The 16,299-nt window shown below is 40.5% G+C and overlaps 1 protein-coding gene across 3 annotated transcripts in view; it reads left to right on the top strand.

Moving 5' to 3' along the window:
- The first annotated feature begins 2,298 nt into the window (after nt 1–2,298).
- The window catches only part of LOC102499846 (inactive N-acetylated-alpha-linked acidic dipeptidase-like protein 2), a 39,444-nt gene continuing 25,443 nt past the window's right edge, over nt 2,299–16,299 (top strand). For all 3 annotated transcript variants that reach the window (XR_336496.3, XM_006161857.3, XM_006161856.3), the window contains exon 1: nt 2,299–2,501. Coding sequence is in view for 2 of the 3 variants with exons in the window: in XM_006161857.3 (XP_006161919.1) it covers nt 2,335–2,501 (167 nt within the window). In the remaining variant the exon portion in view is untranslated. The remainder of the gene's footprint in view (nt 2,502–16,299) is intronic.

The raw sequence follows: 16,299 nt of genomic DNA, 5'->3' as shown, positions 1-16,299 counted from the left end.
ATTATTACATTCTTTGAGAATGTGATTGTTACATTCTCTTAGAATATTACGTTTTTACATTATCTTAGAATACTCAAAGAATGCCTACTGGTGAATCTCTTTAGAGCACTAATAAAACTTATCTCTTTACTTAATTTTATTTTGTTATTGGACTTTATTCTAAACATATTCTATTGAATCTACTGTGTTTATTTAGTAAGTGATTACTGTCAGTACTGTTCTGGGCTCTATAGAAATTGACATGTAAAATAGCATACAACAAATGAATTGAGAAACAAGATTATTATCTTAGAGGTTGGCCATTCTATGAAGATATATTTTATAGATCAGCTGTATATCAAACCTAGTTTTCCTTTTCTTAGCATATCGTCTGTCTATAGTGTTTGTTTGTGTTTTGGGTTTTGGTTTTGCTGTTGGGCACATGTTATCTCCAGAGAGGGAGAGACACAAAGAGAGAGAGAAAGAGAGAGGAAAAGCGGCAAATCACCGCTCAGGGAGATGGCCAAGCCACAGTCTTTCTCCTCCATTCTTTTCTCAGAATTTTGGGTGCACATGCACCTGTGCCTGGTGTGATTTCCAGGCTGCCAGGGCTGGGACTTGAAGCCAGTGCTGTCGGCCATGTTGCATCCAGCTGCCTTAACCTCCACAATGATCGTGTAGTGTTTCTTGAACTTTAAAATACTTAGAATATGCTAATTATTGTAGTAAAATAAAGGTTAATGTTCTTTATCCCTAGGGAGATTCAGCAGGTCTAAGAATCTGCATTTTTCACAGAGATCAGGTGTTTTGTGGTCTGGTAACCCTTAAGCTTTATTTGAAGAAAGTCTTTTTCGATCTTTTTCTTTGCCCAAGTATCCCTCTAGTGTACCTAAAAGAGTAATTTTTAAAGGTTGGCAGTTTAGTTCTTTTACTCTTTATATTATTTCTTTTCCTTTTCTTTAGAAGCAAATGGTAAAAGGTAAACACTTGCTCTTTAGTGAAAGAGGTAAGGTGTTCTTTGGTCCTCCCACTGCCTGTCTCAGTATCATATTTAGTCATTACATAGTCTGCACCTCATTCATTTACTACCTCGACTGAAAGTAACCCTCTGCAGTGATGTACTGATCCCACTGAAGTCAGCTGTACCTATTCTGAGAATGACACCACTAGCTCTTGTGTCACCTTAAGGCCGATTTTACTGAGAGTATTTGGAAGAAGATGATAGGAAATTCGCCTCTTATGATAAAATAAAAGAACAATTTTTAAACAAGGTCTCAAATCATATGAACTGAGGATTGCTTATCTATGGGGAAATATTTTACAAGCTTAATCTTTTACTCTGCATAACAAATGAAAAAGTTCCTTTTATGATATCCATTTGCTAGGTGAAGACGCTGATGCAGTGACTTCCAATAATCACATAGACACTAGTGGTAGAGCAGGGATTTGAGCACAGTGCACCATCCAGGCTCCGCAGTCTGCTGCACAAATGTTATCTTTCTTTTAGTCAAAACAGTATCCTGCAAGCCTTTGCTACCACAGTGCATATCAGAATGACTTCCAGTAAACTACACAAATTCAAAGAAGCAAAACAATCATCTCAAAAGAAAAACAAAGCTATGCAGATACTACACAGGATAGTTTTCAGTGAATATTTAAGTCAAAGGTGTAGTACCACTCACTATTACAGAAAAACCCCGGTGCACAGAGCCCAGTAGACTCACAGTGACATACAGTAGCTGATCTCATGTTCTTAGAAGGGAAGGTAACAATTCCTTTTCCTTTTATTTTTTCCTGGGATATAAGATATTGCATGGTGAGCATGAATCTTTGAGTTAGGAAGACCAGGCTTCCCTTTCCTGGCCAGTTACTATTTTCTTGATAACCTCTACTACTTTGTTTACCTTAATTAATTCTCAGTTATAAAATGCACATGGTAAAGCAAGATTGGGAATATCAAATGGCATAATTATGTTAAGCCCTCAACACAGTGCCTGGGACACAGCAACCTCTCAACACCCCTCACTGTGATTCGTGTTGTGATAAACTTGATTTCATGACTATAGGAAGTTTAGACAGAATACTTGGGCAGGATGAATACATTATCTAAGTTTAATAGATGCAGAACCTTTTTTCTTGTGACAGGTAAGATTCAAATACTTACACTCTTGGATTTTCAAATGTTGGAAAGAAGACAACTGCCAGTGACCATCTCAGTCCTCAGGGGTCTGTCTAGTTGACAGCTTAGGTTACCAATTGTAAAATATTTATCTTGCTCCTTTGAGAATGGGTTTTCTGAGACGCACTCATTTACCTTTACCAGGTGATCCGTCCAGTCCCCATCAACTGCTGGCCATGGCATCGCACCTACGAGAGAGTGCTGAACTCTTTCAGTCGGATGAAATGCGCCCCGCTAATGACCCCAAGGAGAGAGCGCCCCTCCGGGTCCGGATGTTGAATGACATTCTCCAAGATGTGGAAAAAAGCTTCCTGGTGCCACAGGTACCCCCAGGCTTTTATAGGTAGGAGACGTGTCTCAAATTTTATATTTTCTTTCTACCCTCAATTAAATGTTTGTGTTTTACTTTCAGAATGTGTACCTTCTATGTACAGAACATGTAAAACAAAAACTCGTAATGTAGTTGTTAAACCTGCAACGTAAGGACCATCGTCCCTCCCTCCCCCAAGGGAAGCACAGCAGCAGAAGTAAGAGTGAAGGGAACTCGGTTTAGCAGCAGCGTACAGGAAATGACCACAGCACGTTCACGTTCATTTCAGTGAGTCAAACATGAGTTGTCAACTGAAAAATGAATGGGGTTAGAGGTTGCACTAAAGAGATACGCTTTCTCACTGAAAAATGAATGGGGTTAGAGGTTGCACTGAAAGAAATACCCTTTCTTGAACAGATCGGGAGGTAGGTCCATGCTATTTTGTCCTAGCAAGACCACAGCTAGAGTTCTGTGTTTACTTATGAAGCTGCATTTTATGAGGGGCTTAAATAGGTGTAAGCCTTGCAGATAGAGGAACTCAGGTCATGAAATAGCCAAAGAATTAGGAATATTCGTTAGGAGAGACACAATAGAATGCGTTCCGAAAATGTTTGAACCAATTGCATTATGGGAAGGGAGTTAGATTTAGCATTCAGAGGGCGGAACAAGTACAACATGGTCTTAGCCCAGTGGTTAAGGGTTCTGGATCCCACATGACTGACTGCAGTTCAAATCCCAACCCTGGCAGTTTGAAAAGCATACAAGAGCGCACGTGAATGCTGGCCTCCAAATTAAATCCCAACAGGATGGAGCAGTTGGGGGGGGGGTGGGCACTACAGCACGACCACGCCCCAGTAGGGAGTGCTCTCTCCCTCACCCCTTCTTTGTCTTCCTCTGTGTGCCCACTGGCACAAAGAGAACAAAGCTTACAAAAAATCTCCTACCCCAAGAATATTTTTGTGGATTATGAGATGATAAACTTGCCCTATTTGCCTTCCCTTGTACTTGCACTAGATAGCCTCTGAGTGATTTATCAAGGAAACTTTTTACTACACCTTCAGTAATATTTATGGGCTCAATTTACTTTATCATGCCTTTTGAGCAGAAAAGTAAATATTTGTCTGCCTCTGAATTAACAATGAATAAACAAGTGATTTCCCCCCCTATGATTACAGCATAGCTCCTATTCTGTTCAACTGTACCAGACCTAAAATGTTGATTCTTACAACACTCTAACGCCTGTTACAAAGTAACACTGAAACCTCATGGTTCAATATTTTGGCATTCAAGCAAATTACTGTAATTATGGGAGGAATACACCTGCCGCTCTTCTCCTTGCCTCTTTCTGTTTACGTCTATGTCGAACAGTGTAAATAGGTTAAACAGCTTCATTTCAATCTATCTGACTGTCCTTTTCCCCTAGAGGACTGTCATGAATTTTATTTTGTCTATGAACTAATAACAAATAATCTTCTCTTGGTAGAGAATTCACATTTCTAAAAATGGTTGATGACAATTTTTTTTTTTAATTACATGACCGTAGATTTTCTGATCTCAATCCTTGTAAGTACATCTTTTTTATGAGGGGAAACATTCAAAGTAAGAATTGGGTGCAAAAAGATGTTTTAAGAAATAGAAAAGGGGTTTGATTATTTGTAACCACAATTACATAGAGAAGGAATAAAATTGTTAATTACATTGTAGAAAAGAGCATGTAGTGAAGAAAGTTCAATTTTTAAAATGCTAAACAGCCTTTAGAGATGCTAGTCACATCAGACTCACTCCTCAACTTGTTCCCATTATGAGAATTCTCTTCAAATATACAAGGGGGAAATCTCAAGCGATTGTCTTTCTTTACAAGAAAGATGTTGACAGAAGTTAACTGTATAATGCCAAATGTTGCATTTGGCATTTTGGATCATGTCCCAGAGGACGCTGCTTTAATGAAAGTGTCACTAACATTAAAATACACTATTTTTGGAATAGGTGAAAGAGTTTTCCCATAACTTGGCAAGACTGAAACGTGTTGAGTCCTGTGAAGTTGTGTGGGAAGCTGACGTGATCGTCATTAATAAGCTCTCATTGGACATTGCTCCGTGCAGCGCCACTGGAAATGAGCAACACAGGGTCCCTACTTTCAAGGAACCTGATCTAATTCAAGTAAAATAAATAAATTATAAATAAAATAAAGCTGCAGGATATTTACGCAAAATCCCCAATGAATGCCACAGGCAAGAAGTGCTTCTGGGAGTCAGGGGTGGGAGAGCCCCATCTGTGCCAGTCAGGGCAGGCTTAAGTGCTTCTGGGAGTCAGTGGTGAGAGAGCACATCTGTGCCAGTCAGGGCAGGCTTTGTAGGGAAAGGAAAACTGTCTGGGCTTGAGGAAATGGTTGCACGCCTGTTCAATTGGAGAGCTTTTCCAGGACAGGGTGAAGACAGGTATGAAGGACAGGTGGTGTGTGGTTTGCTGAGAAATGGAGAGCCAGAGTAGAATAGTTCGAGTTGTTATTGGTTCAAGGTTATAGGGAGGTGGGAAGAAAGAAAGCTGTCGAGTCTCTTAAATGGTTTGTTGAAAGGTGTGTTCTGTGTGTGTGTGTGTGTGTGTGTACATATGTATATATACATACACATATATATGTGTGTGTATGTAATATATATATACATATATATGAATTATTTATTTAATTTCATTCATTTAAATATTTGACAAGAGAGAGAGAAAATGAGAAAGCAAGCCACGAGGTCTGGGATTTGAACCACAGTCAGCCATGTAGGAGTCCAGCACCTTGACCACCACACCACCTGCCAGCCCCTGGTCTTACATTTTACACAGAATGCCATGTTAAAGCCCATTGTTAGAAAGACTGATATGGCACTCTAAACAGGGTGCCGTGGTGTTGAGAAAGAGCAGAAATCTTCAGGAAAATGATGGGGATAGGAAAGGTATGGATGATAAGAACATGCTTTGACATTTTAGCATCAGGAATGAAAAGCAAAAGACTGATTTAGGAGAGTATATAAAAAGAATTGATTAACTTAGGGGTGGGTGGCTGTGAGAGTCTTATTTTGGGAGTATTCAGATTCCCCCAGAGCTAGATGGGTGAAGAGGGATGAGTAATGCAATCTCATCTCTATCACGTTTGTCCATCTAGTTAGGTAAGGCACTGCAGGTCTGCTTGTAACACATGAAAATCTGTGGGTGATGTCCATAGTCCTTTCTAGTCCTAAGACTATGATCCAATGGTACTCAATTTATTAAGTCTCTCAGCCTCCATCATCAAGACAACTTCTAATCCTGAGTAAGAGGGGAAATGAGGTCAATGATGGTTGTCCTAAGACTATGATCCAATGGTACTCAATTTATTAAGTCTCTCAGCCTCCATCATCAAGACAACTTCTAATCCTGAGTAAGAGGGGAAATGAGGTCAATGATGGTTGTCCTAAGACTATGATCCAATGGTACTCAATTTATTAAGTCTCTCAGCCTCCATCATCAAGACAACTTCTAATCCTGAGTAAGGGGGAATGAGGTCAATGATTATTGCAATGACCTACGTTACAAAATGTCCCAGAGTTTGGCTGGCAAGTGGCCTGGTGGCTAAGGTGCTGTGGTCCCCACAAGGCTGAATTGTATCTCACCTGTGGAGTCCTGGATCTGGTGGCTTGCTTTCTCACCTTCCCTCTCTCTTTCACTGTCTGTGGTGAAATTAAAAAATAATAACATACAACAATAATAATAAATAAAATTAAATCATTATTTTTTAAAAAGTTCTAGAGCATCAAACTTGATTGGCAATTGGTGGCAGGTGAAATAATATGTATGATTAGGAACTCAGTAAGTGAAAGTGTGTTGAAAATTAGAAAACATCACAAAACATTACTATGATCAAATCCAGCACGTAAAATTTGACTCGTCACCCTTGAGGAGGGAGATTATTATGTATTTTTCTTAAGAGTCTGAATCTTCTATCTTATTTCTTCCTTTGCTGTGATTTCATAAGCATAGCTTTACCAGACCTGGGGACTGGGTTCACCAGGAGAGATCTCTCTGCACCTGTGTTTTGTTGCTGGATTTCTTTCAACTCTCTAATTACTGCTCTGCAAAGGAAGAATGAGTCTGAACTGGTAAACCCACACATTCCCACATAATGGAATTTTCTTTAAATTACTGATAAAATTTAAGAGAAAAGTTGGGCAGAAAGTACAGAAAATTCATGTATAAGCTATGACTCTCCCCCCCACACACAATTAGTATTATTGATGTCTTACTTTCAGTGTGGTTTATTTTATTTTTTTTTGTTACAGTGAGATATTGTTGATACACAATTGATAAGCCGATATTAACTTCTTATTAACTAGAGTCTATAGTTTACATTAGGGTCTCCTCTTCAGACGTTCCATTTTCGTGTCCCATTTCTCCACAGTAGAGTATCTTCCCAACCTAAGAACACCACTTAATAGTGATATCGTGGGAAAAGACTGAACTGTTTTAAGAGTGAGAAGAGATTTGAACAGAAAATGTGTTTATTTCTTGGATAAACTGAAACAAACTACGTAGCATCTCTAAGCATTAGTTTCTCATCTGAGAAATAGTAAAAGCTTATTAATATCAGCATAAAATTAGTTAACATCAGGATACAATGTGAGAAGATAACTTACAAACTACAGAGTCACAGAGTCCTCTACAGATATTACCCAGCAGAAATCATTGTATACTCTTGTATACACTGATACTGTTCTTGTCTCTCTCTCTTTTAAGGTTTTGGTCATAGGGTGTGTATATTTGCTGGAGAGAGACAGAGAAAGGGAAAATGAGAAATCACCATCCAAGAGAGACAGCCGTGACACAATCCCCTTTCCTCATTCTCTTCTCAGGATTTGGGCATGCAGACATACATGCCCAGCGTGGTTTTCAAGCCATGGGTCCAGGATTCTAACCAGAGTTGGCCGTGCAGCAGTCAGTGCCTTAACCACCATGACACCTGCTGCCCCCCCTCACTTCTCTCTTAACCAAGGGAGAGTATTTAAAATTAGGAGCATCACAAGTTCTTTTTGTCCAGGATCATGGCAGTGAAGTATTCCTTTTTCATTCTCAATATACTGCTCCTTCCTTTAATACACATTTGGGAATTGTTGGCCAATTGAGGGGATGGTAACATCCCATAAAAACCGAGTTGGGATGAATGAAATGTGCATTTTGAAAAGTAAGTAGCGTATCTAAGTAGCATTAGCTTTCCCAGTGACCCCGGCGCTCTAATGGCAAACCTGTTCAGTAGAACAGCCTTCTTCAAGCCGCTTCTCGTAGGCGCTCAAGAAACATGACTGTGAGCCTCATGGTCTTTGGGGGCAGATTCCCCCATGTGTTAAAGCCTTAACTTTGGAACCACCTTTTTGGATGGCTTCCACCAACCATCTCATGATTGAAACTGCACATTTTGTGAATACTTATTCTTCACAGCTTATTTTTGCAAATTTTAGCCAGATTCCTGGCCTCGTCACTAATTATTGTAGCATTTAAAGGCATGAGCTCTCAAGGCCGTGGTGTGTCTGGCCTCTCTTCACTCACCCGTACACCCTCTATCAGGGAGGGCACTTCTCAGTGCTGTCTCTTCTGGACTAGAGTGACTAGACTAATTATACAGATATAGAGATACATTGATGTTAAACTTTCAGTGTACAAACAGAAAAGCTGTAGGTGTTCAAACCCGGTCTCAGCAAAACTATGATTGGCAAAGGTTTTCTATTAATGGGCAATTCTATCATCTCGAGTATGAGATATGTAAATAGGACCTCTGTCATGGACTTACAGTGTCTCTGTAAGTCCCACCTTCGGTCCAGCAAGTGGCATGAGGTCAAGGTGCTGGACCTCACGTGGCCGCCGAGCATGCTGGGCAGGGGCGTGCCCGCGCCGGATCCCTAAAGGGAACTAGAGGAGAAGGGACTGCGGCGGGGCCGTCCCACCTGGGGATGATTGTGCGTTCTTTCTCTGGGAAGCCCACACAACCTACAGCAAGAAACTAAAAGCAAACAAACAAACAAATAAATAAACAAACACCTTTAATCTTTCTACACATTTAAAGAGATAATGATTTAACAGCAAAAGTTGGTAAGGATTTCTCTACCTCCCCATTCTGATACACACTGTCATGCACAAATTCTCTCTCTCTGTCTCTCTCTGTCTCTGTCTCTGTCTCTCTCACACACACACGCGCGCACACACACACACACGCACTGCTGCACTACAAACTTACATAGAGTTAAAGGCGAATTTACCCAAGGACAGAAAATGTGGCTGTGGAGATGAGAATCAGAAACCCACCACTACATGTAAGTTGCAGTGGTTTTGATTTGATGGTGTGGACAATCGAGAAAAAAGCGAACAGGATCCGTGCCTAATGCCAGCTGCTAGGTGGAATTGGGACTCTCAAAGGAAGGGAACATCTTTAAGCCCACCATTAGATAGGAATCATGGCTAATTATTACCTTTAAAGCTATTGGATACGTTGCAGTATTATCCTTTTTTTTTTTTTTATCTAAATAGATGGTGTTTTGGTTACATTTGGTTACATAGACTGCAGGACCTATCTAGACAAACTATATTTATGATATCATTTCCTCAGGAAGGTATTTTGGAGTTCCAAATCACAGCCACAATCAGGAGTTTGGGGCTGGTGGCCCAACGGTCAGTTCAGAGACAATACATGGAGGTGACTGTCCTGTACGGGTTCGTGTGTGTCACTGGCTCTCAGTCTTTAGGAAAGGAACTACGGCAGCTTTATAATACAGGAAGTTTGACTTGGAGGTAGCTGGGTTGGTCTTGTGGATGTTCAGAGACCATTTCAAACTAATCCAAGCGGAGACAACTTTTTGTTAACATCCTTAAAAGCAGGAAAACAGTCATGTAAATGTCAAGATGCTTCTACCTCAAACCCAGAGCAAACAAAGCAAGCAATCCATTAAAAGCACTTTCAAACACATAAGCTCCCAAAACTTTGCTTTCCAAAGATGCTAGAACTAGTTTACATTTAAACACGCGATGACACTAGACAGAACAATCAAGAAATGCCTTTCTCAGATACTCGAAGATGAGGTTTTGAGCTCCATAGTCGGCACATACATTTGATTTTTCGAACTTTGAGAGACTGTAACTCAATCCTCCCAAAACATTCCAGAATAACAGTTATATTATTACTCAGCTTTCATGGTGTTTTAATTAGAGTCGGTGCTACAAGTGCTATTAGGAAGTCCCATTCAGGCTTTGATTGGGATAATGACTACTTTGTTGGGTTGTACATTTTCCTTTAGTGAGGTGTGGGTGGTCTAAATGGAACTAAAATTCTGCCATTGTTCCTCTTGTCATTAATGCTATCAGCAATGCCTCTGATTTCTTTAGACTACAAAAAAATAACTAGTCATTAAGAATTACCATAATGCTTTTAAAATATTTTTAATAATGGCTGCTTGCACAGGCGAATGTATGAATACAGAATTTTATGATTCACACAATGTAAAACTTCCAAAAGAGGGTTGAAGAACTGGCTCACACACAAACGCTCTATAATGGTCGTCATTATATACATTCCCTTTTTACCTTTTTATGAATAAATGCATACATTAGCTTTATAATTACACATCCTTTTCCCATTTCCACAGTTTCTATTTCTAAAAGAAAGAAATGAAAAGACCTCGTAAATGTAAGGAAAAAAAATTATATACTGAAATTCAAGCCTCATTTTTGATCATTCATTTTGTTACTATTGAGACAAAGAGGTTATCCTGTTGCAACAGATAACATTCACATGTAATTTGATTAGACATGGTAATGCTTGTTTAAGAAATCTCAATCGACAATGACCACTTGATAAGGCTGATCTGTCTGTGATCCAGGCTGCTGGTATTAAAATAGAAACCCAGTGTGCAGAACTGCTCGGGTTTGATGAAGACAGCTTTCAGGTTTGCGGTTTCTTTAAATTTCAAAGGAGAACAAATACTGTTGGAGTCGGATTTGCAAGTCAAGACGCACTGGCAGCCTGCAGGTGAGTGGTGAATGGATGGTGCCCTTGGTAATTGAGACTGGAGACAATAACAATATCCCTCGCAGAGGAGGATTTACCTTGTACCAGGCACCACGCTGTAATTTTCAAATATGCATCAGTAGTATCTTCAACCCTTCTTCCAGTTCTGATCAATTAGTTTTATTGTCTATCCCCTGTGTGCAGATAAGAAAACTGAGGCTTAGGAAGAGTTCATCTCTGGTCAAAGGGGATTCAAACCTGATCTGTTTCCTCTGAAACTACTACCTTTCCAGTAGACAGTGCCGCATTCGTTTGACCCGCTGGGTGCCAGTGTGAGTGTTAATATACTGCACGCGGGGTTGGTTCCGTTGCCGACGTTTGCGGTATCACACCTCCAGCCCTGATGGCTGCGGACGTGCGGACGTGAGGCCGCAGATCTGAATGCTAAAATGATCTCGTTCCAGAATATTGCCACTCCTTCGTAGCTCCATAAATCTTAACCGTAATTAAAAGGGAAGGGACATTTTTCTGCCAAAGCTCATATATTATAGTTCAAAAAAGTCTTTACATAAAGAACTGTGGCCTGGAGAAGGGGTCATTAGATTGAGAACAAAGAGGTCTTGGACTAAGACCCAAAGGGCAACCGATCAGGTCATCCTAAAATAAGTCATTGGACTTCCATGACATTCATTGTCTCATGAATTAAGTAGGAAAAGATAAATATGTGGGCCTCTGCAGCTTAGAAATATTAGTTGAGGAGGTATTTATAAGTAGAACAAATTCATGTCTGGTTTCTTTTAAAAATACTTTCCAGGGAAATAATTTTTCCATAATGGAAAAACAAAATAAAATCTAGGTTCTCCATGAGATTATGTTAAATGTCACTTTATGCGTGGTACTATCTCTGTCTCTAGAGTATAATTTAACATTTCCATGTGTGTGGATAGCTTGCCCATGTGATATGCTCCAAAGAGAAAGACTCATGCTCAGAATTTTCTCTAAGCCCACCGAGGCACTAAACCTCATTTCGTGGCATGCAAACACTAAAATATTTTATTGCTGTGTAAAGCATAGATCAGTAGATCAAATGTTTGGCACTTATTTTGTACTTGACTGTATCTAGATTATTGGTAGCAACATTTTTCTTCTTTTAATAAGAAAGTAGATCTTTGTATCAGAAAGGAAATGCATAGCACATGTTGAGATGGTGTGTGTGGGAAGGACTGAGAGCCAGTGCGTGTGATTCTGTAAGGAGCATGCGCATCCCGTAGTCCTCTGCTGTACAATTCTCTGTGTCAGGTGAAAGCTTCCCAGAGGTGTACTAGTTCAGGAGGAAAGGAGCGCACGTGTCTCCCGTTTCCTCAGGGGGCCCACAAGGCTTCGATACTTGCCAACCACTGCTCTTAGTACGGGTCTTATCCAGCCTACTTCTGAAGGATACAAGGCTACAGAATTTCCAACTGATGAAAATGATAAATGGCCCGTGAATTTATAATCACACTGTGATGACATCAACTTGAGGACTTGGGGACAGCAAAGAATGAAATGGGAAGCGCTCACTTCATGATCTACAGCTAAAACTAAATATAACTCATAATTTAATATATAACAAATGTAATCCTCATAAAAATACAATAACCCCTCAAACTACATGTGGTGGGATTTTTTTATTTTATCCAAATCTATCTTTATTAGACAACGTTCAGTGACAAAATGAAAAGGCCATCAAGTACTCACAATAGACAGAGAATTTGAAGTAGTATGTCCATCAGAATTGTTGGATATAGAGAGGTCAAGGGAACTTTGGCTTGGTTTCATGGAATCCAGAACCACTAGGAAAAATCTTGAGTTTTACTAAAGCTCACTCTAGGAAATCTTCACTAGGGAGAAAGCTGACAGTGACAGTGACAGCCGTGTGCCGCTCTGGAGCAGACGACTTCCAGGGAGACAGGAATCCCACACCTCCGTCCGCCTCTGCTGCCGTCACCTGCAGCCTTGCTGAAGAACACAGACTCATTTCTGCTTCTGCTCTCCAAGTTCTGCATCATGACAGACACCAGTCGTGTACTTCTTTCTGTACTTCAAAACACTTGTTGTCTACTTAGTCTAGAAAAGCTTCTTTGGTCCTTTCTGATGTTCTCCAATCTTGAAAGAATCGAGTTCTGCCTTGTACCACATTTGGTGGTGGTAATGGTGGTGATGGTGGTGGTGGTGATGGTAGTGGTGATGGTGGAGATGATGGTGGTGGTGATGATGGTGGTGGTGATGGTGGTGATGGTGATGGTGGTGGTGATGATGGTGGTGATGGTGATGATGGTGATGATGGTGGTGTTGGTGGTGGTGATTATGGTGGTGGTGAGTGGTGATGGTGGTGATGGTGATGGTAATGGTGTTGGTGGTGATGGTGGTGGTGATTGTGGTGGTGGTGATGGTGGTGATGGTAATGGTGTTGGTGGTGGTGATGGTGGTGGTGTTTGTGGTGGTTGTGGTGGTGGTGATGGTGGTGGTGGTGATGATGGTGATGATGGTGATGATGGTGGTGGTGATGGTGGTGATGATAATGGTGGTGGTGATGGTGGTGGTGATGGTGGTGGTGATGGTGATGGTGTTGGTGGTGGTGGTGGAGTCCCACACCAAGTTTTATTGAGGGCATAAAATGTATAAGATGTGTCCCCGCCAGAAACCTCAGAATGTTTAAATATGAAGTAATGATGTACCAGGCATTAACCCAGGACAGCGATTGTCAGAGATGGTAGTTTTACCCTTAGCTTTCTTACTGCAAAGCCCTCGTGTTTTGCTCGACCGCACTCTACGGTAGGATTTCTAGGTCTGTTTTTCTCATGCAGACGTTCCCTCTCTCTGTATCTACTCATAACCCTAACCTGTCAGATGACTCCTCTGGGTAGATGTTCACCCAGCATGTACGTAGAGCTCCGAATCTCAGAAAACGAATTTTTCCCTCCAGAGATTAGAGACTCACTACATATCCTCAACTAGCTAAGCATTAAAACCTGGCTTCTGCCATTTTCAATTTTATTTTTTTAACCAAATTCATGACCACTTTTTTAGTAGCTATGTAGACAGGAATAGGATTAAAAATAAAAAGTGAATTTGAATAAATTTATCATATCTTAAGTCTTTAAAAAGGAGCAGAATGTATTTTATCTTTAAAAAGGATATTTAATATGTTGTCACTTGTAGAGCATCCCATTTTACTGCTGCAGCACCATCTGCCCCCGTATTTTTGTTTTAATCTCATCATCTTTCTTCTGTGTGAGTCAGACAGACAAATTGGTGCCAGTTCTTCAAAATACGCAGCTGGGATCACCGCCGATCCCATTAGGCTGGTTATTAGCATGCATCCGTAGCGTGGGCATGAGCAGAGTTGCCCCGGCGCTGAGGATTCAGTGCTCAGAAATATAGTCATCGATCCCTACCATGGTAACTCACCTTCTATTTGGAAGAAGCCAAGAATAAGCAAAAGCCTAAATAAACACGTAATTATAAAATAGTCTCAAAGAAATGAAACTTTTTGCCATTGTTGCTTTGTTTGAAAGTGGCCAGATTGATTTTGGGGATTAATGTGAGCTGAAATAGGGGAATTATGCAAGGGCCTAGTGACCACAGAGATAGGATCAGATGTAATTTTTAATCCTCTAAGAATCTGATTATGAGCAGATGGTGCCATATTTTAAACTATCTTACTATGTACCTATTAATCTCTCATCAGGTATCTGTGTGTTTCTGATTGCCATGTGCAGTAAGATTGCAGAAGAAGTGAAGCAATTGTAAATAATGTGCTGTTTCAATAATCTAGGAGTCAGCCAGAGTTTTTAGAGGAGAGAGAGACATCTTATTTTAAGGAATTGGCTGATGAGATTGTGTTAGGTGGTGAGTCTGAAATCCATGCAGCAGGCAGGCGAGAAACTGAGGGAAGGTTGACGTCGCAGTCTTGAGACTCCTGCCAGGCTGCTGAAAGGCCAGAAATTTAGGTCGAATTTCTACACTGCCATCTTGGGGCAGGGTAGTCCCTTTGTCACTAGGAAATCTCAATGTTTGCTCTCCAGCCATCAAGGGACTGAAGAGGACCACCCACATTGTCAAGGGCAATCTTTAAAGTCAACTGAAGGTAACTTAATTGCATCTACAAATAACCTTCATAGGAATTTATAGTGCTTGATCAAACAACTGGTTAGCATAGCCTAGCTAAACTGACACAAAATTTCCCACCTTAACCACCACAGAGGTCATGTTGACGGAAATGGAGAGAAAAAGATGAATCTGTAACATTTTGGAAACAAAATTTACAAGAGTTCCACTGTGAATTAGATGTGAGGACAAAGAACAGAGGAAAACAGTCACAGTACCAGGTCTCTCTCATAAGCGGATTCGAATGGCTATTATGTAGATGAAATGGGTCTGTTTTCTAAAAGGAATTCTGCTGATTTCACCTCAAATAATATGATTGCAATGTACAGTTACTTTTGTTAAACACTGTAAGTGGCTAAACAGTTTTGGAAAGAATTTCTGTTTGTATCAGTCCTGTTATATTTGGCTAATTCTAGCGTGGACTAAAAATTCACCTTGCCTTCTCTTCTTCATACAGAAATAATGACAAGCCAGTAGCAGTGGACTCTATGCAGTAAGGTGAAGTGGGAGGAAACGAAGCCAAATATTTTTGGAAGGAATAGCCCTCAAGTGTGCCAAAGTGTCTGCAATTTTTTTTTCATTGCTAATCATAGTAGGTCTCATTTTCTATCAAAGCTTACATATGCTGCACCAGGGAGTTTGGAAGATGTGCTAGCTCAATCTCACTTTACCTAGCATCATTCAAAAGCCAATAAAATGCATCCTTGTCAACACAAAAATGTCGGAGGAAAGAAAGTCACCTGTGCTTCAGACGTGAAGTATCCCCTCCGAAGTTTGTGGCATAATCCCCCGTTTCTAATCCTTCTCTCACTTCCTTAACTATGCAATTAAATAGGCAGTTTCGAAAACATAAAGAATAGACATTTTCTCAAAGCTAACTCACGGTGCCAGTTTCTTTTTTCTGAATCGAATATCACATGGACGCATAGAAAATCTTCCTGGACATGGAGAATTCGAAATCAAAAATACAGTAAAGTACTTTTCTACATTGATTTCTTGAGGGCAGTGAATGCCTTTGTTTCAGAAAATGTTTGTCTGTTTTATGTTTATTACTAGAAGTCACAATTTTTCCCTGTAATTGCTGGAGGCCTGTCCACTTGCCAGACGGAGGCAGAGGGGGAGCAACCCACTGAGCTGGCTACACTGCAGCCTCTTCTCTCCATTCCTCTCTCCTCTTGGGATTTGGGCCACGCACACAGCAGCGCCGGGAGTGTTTTCAAGCTGCCAGGGCTGAAATTGGAAGTGCAGTTGGCTATGTGGGGTTGGACTCTTAACTCTGAACTCTTAGATAGGGGGTCATCTGAAGTCAGTTTTAAGATTCGACAATTCATAAACCAAATTTTAAATTTTTCGTACCATTTTCATTAGGTTTGGACAGTTTTTCATCTCCACTCATTAGTGATATGTCTGTAAATTTCCTAGATAGATTAAGCTTTCTCCGAGTAAAGCAAAAGTTTTATGATTATCATTGTATTTATTTCATCCAATTTGACTGTGTCTTGTGTATGAAGCATAAGCTAAATGCGTCTTTGGCTGTTATGACCAATGGCCATCAACAAGGTAGTTTAGGATAGCACAAATTTATTCTTTCATAGCTCTGGAAGCCAGAAGGCCGAATTCAAGGCCCCAGCGAAGCCACTGTCTGGAGTAGCCATCTCTGAGACTGTG

Source organism: Tupaia chinensis, unplaced genomic scaffold (genome assembly GCF_000334495.1).
Source record: "Tupaia chinensis unplaced genomic scaffold, TupChi_1.0 Scaffold139331_1, whole genome shotgun sequence".
NCBI classification, from domain to species: Eukaryota; Metazoa; Chordata; class Mammalia; order Scandentia; family Tupaiidae; genus Tupaia; species Tupaia belangeri.
The sequence above is the reverse complement of the archived record's forward strand: the minus strand, read 5'-3'. Positions and strand labels throughout refer to the sequence as shown.